The sequence below is a fragment of the Triplophysa rosa genome, linkage group LG4 (assembly GCF_024868665.1).
Source record: "Triplophysa rosa linkage group LG4, Trosa_1v2, whole genome shotgun sequence".
In the NCBI taxonomy this organism is placed as follows: Eukaryota; Metazoa; Chordata; class Actinopteri; order Cypriniformes; family Nemacheilidae; genus Triplophysa; species Triplophysa rosa.
The window spans coordinates 5,716,293-5,725,047 of NC_079893.1; the positions used below are offsets into that span (position 1 = coordinate 5,716,293).

The 8,755-nt window shown below is 39.4% G+C and overlaps 1 protein-coding gene across 4 annotated transcripts in view; it reads left to right on the forward strand.

Moving 5' to 3' along the window:
• The window catches only part of elfn1b (extracellular leucine-rich repeat and fibronectin type III domain containing 1b), an 85,729-nt gene extending 80,227 nt beyond the window's left edge, over window positions 1-5,502 (forward strand). For all 4 annotated transcript variants that reach the window (XM_057330822.1, XM_057330821.1, XM_057330823.1 and 1 more), the window contains one exon: window positions 446-5,502. In XM_057330822.1, the coding sequence (XP_057186805.1) occupies window positions 798-3,236 (2,439 nt within the window). In that variant the 5' untranslated portion in view covers window positions 446-797 and the 3' untranslated portion in view covers window positions 3,237-5,502. The remainder of the gene's footprint in view (window positions 1-445) is intronic.
• The last annotated feature ends 3,253 nt before the right edge of the window (window positions 5,503-8,755 follow it).

The following is an 8,755-nucleotide window of genomic DNA, read 5'->3' on the forward strand; positions in this document are numbered from 1 at the left end:
GTGGGTTATCAGGATGAGCTAAGCTGTTAGACGGTAATTGGCCTTTGAGAGAGTGTGAGCGTGTCTGTGTGATTGATCTATGCTAACTTTAGCTCTCACCTGGTGAGCAACCATAATGATTATGAATTTAAAAAACAGTGTCAGCTAAACAAAATTGGACTTGTTAAAAATAGCTTTTAAAAGGTCATTAGACAGTATTGTGCTCTAGGTATCACTCTTTATAGCTGAAAACAAAGTACGGCAGAAGTGCTGGGTGTTAATTGTAGTTTATCTATAAAGCACCTTGACATTAACTTTGGGTCACTTGTTTATTTCATAATAAGCCCTCCCAAATATTCACATTTATGTAATTTTCACTACGGGAATATCTGGGTCCTTGTACTTTATCCCCCTGACCTAGTTCTTGCAAATATGAATAACATGTTCTCTCTTCTTATTTTTGCAGGACGCAATATGAAAATCTGGTCATGAGCCGGTGTCTAATGAGAAATGCAGTATTCGGAAGACACAAGCACTTCCTGCCCTGTGGGAGACTATGTGTGGGATTACTCAGATACGCAATCTGAAAAGCTATTGCACACAAGCAAGACTCTGGTCATAACTGAAGCTCACTTTCCAGTGTGATAAGACACCAAGCGTACTCGGAAAAAGAGAACAATAAGCGGTTCTCCCAAGTTCACTGAACCTAAACAACGGTCCATGTCATTTCCACATTACATCCAATTATAATTCTAGCTTTGTCCCATTTCCAGTGGAATACAGTATAGATCAGATACAGATAAGTACCTCGTGGAACCATGACTCAAGCACAGATTACGTCTGGATCCAGTGGACATGGGGGTGGTATGGTGACCAGTGCCTTATTTTGCTGGGCTATGGCCCTTGTGTTTCTCTCACTGACAAACGTGCCTGTTGTTCAGGGCGATTGCTGGCTGATCGAGGGCGAAAAGGGATTTGTGTGGTTAGCGATCTGCAGCCAAAACCAGCCCCCATTCGAAAATATTCCATTGCACATTAACAGCACAATCGTTGATTTAAGACTCAACGAGAACAAGATTCGAAGCATCCACTTTTCTTCCCTGAGTCGCTTTGGCAATCTCACCTACCTAAATCTGACAAAGAACGACATCTCTTACATAGAAGATGGGGCGTTCTCTGCTCAATTTAATCTGCAAGTGTTACAGATTGGTTTTAACAAGATGAGGAACTTAACCGAGGGAATGCTGAGAGGCCTGGGACGCTTACAGTACCTCTACTTACAAGCTAACCTGATAGAGACTGTAACGGCCAACGCCTTTTGGGAGTGTCCTGCTATTGAAAACATTGACCTCTCTATGAACAGGATACAGCAACTTGATGGTTCTACATTTCGTGGTCTGTCAAAGTTGACAACATGTGAGCTCTATGCAAACCCATTTAGCTGCTCATGTGAACTACTGGGATTTCTGCGCTGGCTTGAATCGTTTCCAAATCGGACGAGTGAGAGGATGGTATGTGACACACCGGCTAGATTTTCAGGCCACAATCTTTTGAGCCAAAACCCCAAGATGCCTAGATTTCGGAATGCTTTCCATGCACTTTCGTCCGTTTGCATCAATGACAATTTTACACCTTATCCTTACAGCTCTTCAGATGGGAGCACCCCCACGATTTTCCCTGATTCAAGCCCTTGTGGATTGGACGACTGCTCTTCAGGGACCATTCCAGAGGAAACTATGAGTATCAGCCCCACATTTTTTGATCCAGATGCTCGTCCTATAATGAAACTAAAAGAAGTGACTCACACAAGTGCAATCATCAAGGTGCAGATTCCCAACCCGTTTCGCAAAATGTACATACTCGTCCTGTACAATAACAGCTTCTTCACAGACATCCAAAACCTAAAGAGTCAGAGAGAAGAGATTGAGTTGCAAAACCTAAAATCTCACACTAACTACACATACTGTGTGGCATCCATACGTAACTCGCTGAGATTCAATCACACCTGTCTGACCATCTCCACTGGTCCAAGAACTTTGCAAGAACGTGTGGCAAGTGACTCGACTGCTACTCACTACATTATGACCATACTTGGTTGCCTCTTTGGAATGCTCATAGTCTTGGGCCTGGCCTTTCACTGCGTGAGAAAGCGCAAGCAGCAAGATGAACCTAAAAGCAAAAAGCTTGAAAAGATGAAAAGAAATTTGATTGAGATGAAATATGGGACTGAGCTGGAACAAGGCACCATATCACAGCTGTCACAAAAGCAAATTCTGTCCACTGGTGAAACAGTGCAAAGGATCCCATACTTGCCAACAGCTAGTGACGCAGATCAATACAAGATGCAAGAGATCTCTGGCACGCCCAAGACAGCAAAAGGGAATTACATGGAAGTAAGATCAGAGCAACCAGACCGCAGCATTAGAGAATGCAGCTTTGCTCCTTCGGAAACCAGCCAGGGATCTGTCGCAGAGATATCCACCATAGCAAAAGAAGTGGACAAAGTAAACCAAATCATCAACAACTGCATTGACGCACTCAAATCAGATTCGACATCATTCCAGGCTGCAAAATCTGGTGCCGTGTCGACAGCAGAGCCGCAGTTAGTCCTCATATCAGAACACCCACCTGGCAAGACTAGTTTTCTTTCACCAGTGTACAAAGGTGGGTACCATCATCCCTTACAGCGACATCACAGTGTGGAAGCTCCACAAAAGCGTCCGAGCACATCGTCAAGTGGTTCACTGCGCAGCCCCCGCTCTTTCCGTTCTGAAGGGGCCTACAGGTCTGAGTCCAAGTATATTGAGAAGTCCTCCCCACTAGACGAGTCAGGAATCATAACGGTCACTCCAGCCGCCGCAATCCTTAGAGCAGAAGCGGAGCGAATTCGGCAGTACAGCGAGCACTGGCACTCTTACCCGGGACCCCACCACATGGAGGAGTCAATAGAGGAGTCAGGGAGCCGGAAGTCTTCTATTTTGGAGCCCCTAACGCGCTCAAGGCCTCGTGAGTTGTCTTATTCTGAGCTCTCACCGCAGTATCATAACCTGAGCGGCTATTCCAGCCCAGAGTACAGCTGCAGGCCATCGCTTAACCTGTGGGAACGTTTTAAACTCCACCGCAAGCGCCATAGGGATGAGGAAGAGTATATAGCAGCAGGTCATGCGTTAAGGAGGAAAGTACAGTTTGCCAAAGATGAGGACCTACATGACATTCTGGACTACTGGAAGGGAGTGTCCGCTCAACAGAAATCATGATCGCTGTTTTTATAGCTCATCCAATGGAAGTATCTCTGGACCAAACCAGAAAGTATTAACGAGAAGTCAGCACTCACTTTTAGAGGAATAGCTTAGAAGTATTGCTGAATAGCTTTTTTTCAATCATTCTGTTTGAGAATGAAAACAAAATACAAGATACAGTAGATCTCGCAGTGAGTGTACGTATGTGCCAAGTGGTAAGAATAGAAAACGTTTAACAGTATTAACCTCAACTCGACATTTGATTTTTATATACTGGAAATAACAATAAACTACTATTATGTAATCATTCTCATCATCATCATTGATCAGTAGTATTACTGTTAAGATTGATTGATTCTTCTTCTTATTACAATGAATCTTTGGTTATCGCATGGCCGTGTCCTGTGACAGTATATTGACTGTTGTGTACTTGGAGAAAAGAACATACAATTCAAAATGTCTGCCGAACACTGTTCTCCACAACCTTAGATTTTATAAAGACTGTGAAAAGATTTTTCTTTAGTGACTGTTCAAAGAACAACTGCTGAAGCACAGTCTACTGGATTTTAAAACAATGACTTTTTTGGGGATGGGGAAAAGCTTCTGTTAATGCTTTCTTCACTCTTTTTTGTAAAGTTTACATTTTCAAAGATACAACGAATGTTTCAAGTCCTTAAAACTCAAACCTGCAACGTGTGGTTGAAACCAGACACTTTTTGCGCAGGTTTTGTAGAACTGGCTATTATTTTATTTCATCTTAAGTTGCGGTACTGAGACCCCAACAAACTCTGTCACATGTTGTACACATGTCATGCATACTAGAGAATGTAATCTGTGTTAAATTTATTTTGCTCTGACATCGGTTTATAGTCAGTTTAGCTCAGTTTAAACCCAGTTCTATTCTTGTTTGCTTGACTTGTTTATGTGTCAGTCTATCAAATGTTTTGCTACTACATGCCAATTCTAAACCACTGTGAACCTCAAGCTAAATCAATCCTGCAGCTTGTTTTTTACTGATAAAAATTCAACAGATGTTCTCCTAATAGCACTATTTTTCCTTATCGCCATTAATGCTGATCGACAATTTAGATTCCACTGATTCGAACAATGGAATTGGCTTCTAAATTTGGAGGGAACAGTATCATTTAAGACCAGTACTGTGAAACCAGTTCTTACAAATGACATCTGAATCAAAATGTTTGACAGGTAAAAGGTGTCAGCCAAATATTAAAGGAACAGTTCACTCATAATGAAAATGTATGTTGTCATTTATTAACCCAGATAACTTGTAATGACTTAAATTGTATTCACGTTGTTGTGTGGATCCAGAAGACTTGGAATATAACACACAATGAAATGTCTTTGGCGTTTTCATGTCCCTATTACTTGATATTTGCCAAAAAATCTGCCATTTGGAATAATATGACAATGACAAAAAGTTCATTTTTGGGTGTATTGTTCCTTTAAGACCTAGAGTGTACACAGTTTTGCTTTCGAACACCATACACTTGGGTACAACATACCTATGTTTAGAATGCTGTCAAGTCATGATTTGCATCTAATACAATATAAAGTGATATTTTGTATCTAGATATTTAGTTTATCCAACTTGTTTTTCATGCTTATCAATGAAAATACAGTTGTCATATTGAATCTTTGTTCTGAAATGTGTCTGTACTGCAACCCAGTCTTAAACATGGGCCCAGTCTTTTTTGTATCTCTCTCCCAACCTGAAAGTGTTTCTTTACATTCAGAATTACGTTCACTGAAGCAATCTGGCAATTCCTGAGAGCTTTTACTCAAAGTCTACAGGAGAAGACTACTGCATGATATGTAAAATGCAGAGACGATATCATTATTTAATCCAAACATTTGTATAATTAATGGAATCGAGTTCTTCTATACACGATCAGGATGCATTGCTGTTAATAAATCTATACACAAAACTGACAAATTTAAAATATTAGTATAATCAAATCTTTATAAAAATGTCCCCTGTGTAAATCTGTACTTTTCAAGGGTAAACTGTCATGCGCTGTATCTCATCAACAGGTTTGTTCAGTTGAATTGTCATCTCTTAAATTGCAAACTGTAGCACCCCTGATTTCCATGGACAATGAAAGAAAGTTCAAAATGACTCTTGAAAAAGCAAGCAAACAGCTTCATGTACTGTATGGGGCTGCTTGTAACAATGAAAGAATGGATCTCAAAAGGGCTTTCATGTCTGGTGGAAATGTCAAAGAGCACAATAAAATGGTTTTATTTCCTAAAAATAAATACTCTTAAAGACATTTTGTGACTCAGGCTGTAAAGCTTTGGAAAGACGTTCATCTACAAAGCTTAAGGAAGGTCTTCTATTATGCCTCTGTAACAAAAATGTGGGTTATTTCAACCCAGCGTTGGGTAAAAAATGGACAAACCCAACCGTTGGGTTATAAACTCACCTATGTTGGGTTGTTTTAACCTATTGTTAGGTCAAATCTAAACATTTTGTGGGTTATTTTAACCCAACAATTGTGTTTGTCCATTTTTGACCCAATGATGGGTTAAAACAACCCAACATTTTTTAGAGTGTACTGTACAGAAGCTAGCTGACCAATGTTCTGTTCTTCTAACTAATAGATAATGAAAGGGGCAGTACCAGGATAAAATGCATATACAAATGTAATACCACAACAAAGCATAAGACATAATACTTGCGCTAAAAGGAATTATTTAAAGAATAATCCTGCATTTCAGGGACATACCGTATTTTCAATGATTAAAACCAATTAAATCCCCAAAAAGCCGCAATTTCCTTTGAACAAAAGCTTGCGTAGAGAATGAAATTAATGATAAATTCTGTTGAAAGAAAATGCAAAACTATCAAAGGGTATATAAGGAAAATATAGATCCTTATGAAGAGCGTGCATTATTTGTGTAAAATTGTTATGGCCATTCTAAATCACTGATTTACATGATCTCATGAGACAAATCTGGCACGACTTCCTAGCGTTACGCAACTACACTAGTGGTTGAATGACTGCACCTGTCACTTTAAGCAGGTTGTGTCAACCCTGCGTTGGCCTCTTTCATCAAACCCTGTTTGCAGGCACAAGACCACCATTGATGGAGTGATCCGACGTCCTCAACACACCTGTGACAGTGTCAAGTTAGAAAAAGCCTACCAGCTCCACTACTGCACCTGGCACCCACAGTGTCCCATTTGAAATGTTTAGCCTTAGTCTAGTTGTGCGCTGAATTGATATGCATTTGCAGTCCTTGCGTCTCTGTTGTTGACTTAAATTCACAGATTATGTATACCAACATTGCTTTTTCACCAAATGTGAATTTGAACGAGACGTTAGTCAGATAAGTTGCACTGCGTGCAAATTATGATGGCCTATAAAATCTTAATGCAAATATGATGTCATCTACACATATCCATCAAAGGTCCCATGTGTAATTTACTGTACAAACCACTGGTGACAGCAAATGAAATAGCACAAACATCTATTTCTGACTACAGTTCTACTCATAAGTTTACATATACGTATATCTTGAAGAATCTGCAAAATGTAAATAAAAAAATATAGTGGATCATAATTTTTTTATCTTGAATAAGCGGTTTCACATAACTGATGCTAACATGTCATGCCCAAGACACAATAATAATTGACATTGCAAAAATAACCCAGGTTTTATACACCTGACTCGTAAAGGAACACACCACCCAAAAATGAAAATTCTGTCTTGATTTCATCACCCTCTAGTTGTTCCAAATCTGCATACATTTCTTTGTTCTGATGAACACAGAGAAAGATATTTGGAAGAATGTCAGTAACCAAACAGTTCTTGGCCGCCACATTGATTTTGTAACTTTATTTGTTCTGTGGAACACAGAAGAAGATATTTTGAAGAATGTAGGAAAGCAAACAGTTCTGGGGCACTTTTGACAACCATTGTAATTTTTCCTACCATGGCAGTCAATGGTGGCCAAGAACTGTTTGGTTACAAGCATTCTTCCAAATATCTTTCTCTTTGTTCATCATGAACAAAGACATTTATATAGATTTGAAACAGCTTGAGGGTGAGTAAATGATGACCGAATTTTCATTTTGGGGTGAACTGTCCCTTTAATAATGTATACAAAGATACACACCTTAGATACATAACCACACACACAAAGCATCCACGTTTCAACAATATGCTATGAGAGAGAGTGACCTTTTGTCACTCATTACTAGCTACAGTGGGAGTTCACATCATGGGGTTGACTGAGATTCAAACCGGTAATCACCTTCTATTTATAGTCTTTCGATGCCTTCGCTCACCATTAGCAACAACTTTCCCCGCCTCATATTTACTTCTAGTATTTTTCCAGGTCACTGGAGAGAACATATGATGTTCGCCCATTTCCAAAATGACAGAGAGCGAAAATATATAATTAAATATAATGCGTCTCAAATTGAGATGGGTCGCAAATACAGTGGGTCAGAATCTGAGACCAGCAGTTAAAATGTGTTTATTATCCATTGCTGTAGCTCATTTTTCGCCATTAGAAATTATAACATTAACAAAGATTTTTTTAATCAAAAAATTACTTCGCATCTACAGTATATAACTTTGGCATTAATAACATAGCGTTGGTTGATTCCAGAGTATCTTGTACTTCAATAAAGAAGTCCAATATGTGCTATTTAAGTATTAACAACGTAACACATTTACTTGATTGGGTGTTATAAACTGTGTTGAATCTTAACTCTTTTTCTTTATTCATTTATAAATGATTAAATGTAAACGTAAATAACTTTTTTCAATGTCTCAGACTGGACCGTATCCCCATATACTCATTTCAGAGCAGCGTTGTTACAGGCCACAGTACAGACAGTTGATAGAATTGTAATGTAATGTAAAATATTTAACTCACCATCACGTTGTTCCAAACCAGAATGACGTTATTTACCAAAACAGTGCCGTCCAAAGCCAAACAGGATAAAAGTACTCCATACGCTCCGTGCTCTGCATTTCTAGAGCCACAAACCGGCTATGTGGGGGAAAAAAGTAAATATACACCAAAATATGTCCTGCAACACTGTTTAAATACCTGCGTGAACTGTGATGACGTTTCCGGTCATGACCACATGTAGAGAAAAGGGGGGCGCAGAGAATGCGCCCCTTGTCAGGGTGGGTAACTCAAAATGAAACTAAGAGCGGCAGGTTTAAATCAAAACCCTGCGTTTAGGCCCTTCTTCATAATATATCTGCTGAAATGTAGTCCATTTAACATTTGCACTGCACTTGCTCTGTGTTAAGAGTCTCTGAGCTAATGAGAGTTTATTTAAAGAGTCAATTATGAGAATAGGTCACGTTGAAGTCTTGCAGAAGGACTCTGTCAATAAGGAAGGAGGGGAGGCAACCTGCCTCCCTGAAATACCAGAACAGAATTATACAGATGTAAAAACAGTAAATCTTTCTCTCTTAGACACATTTACACAAACACAGAAGCCGTGTGGCAGAGAGAGCGACAGTCAGGTTAATTAGTCAAGTTTTAATTT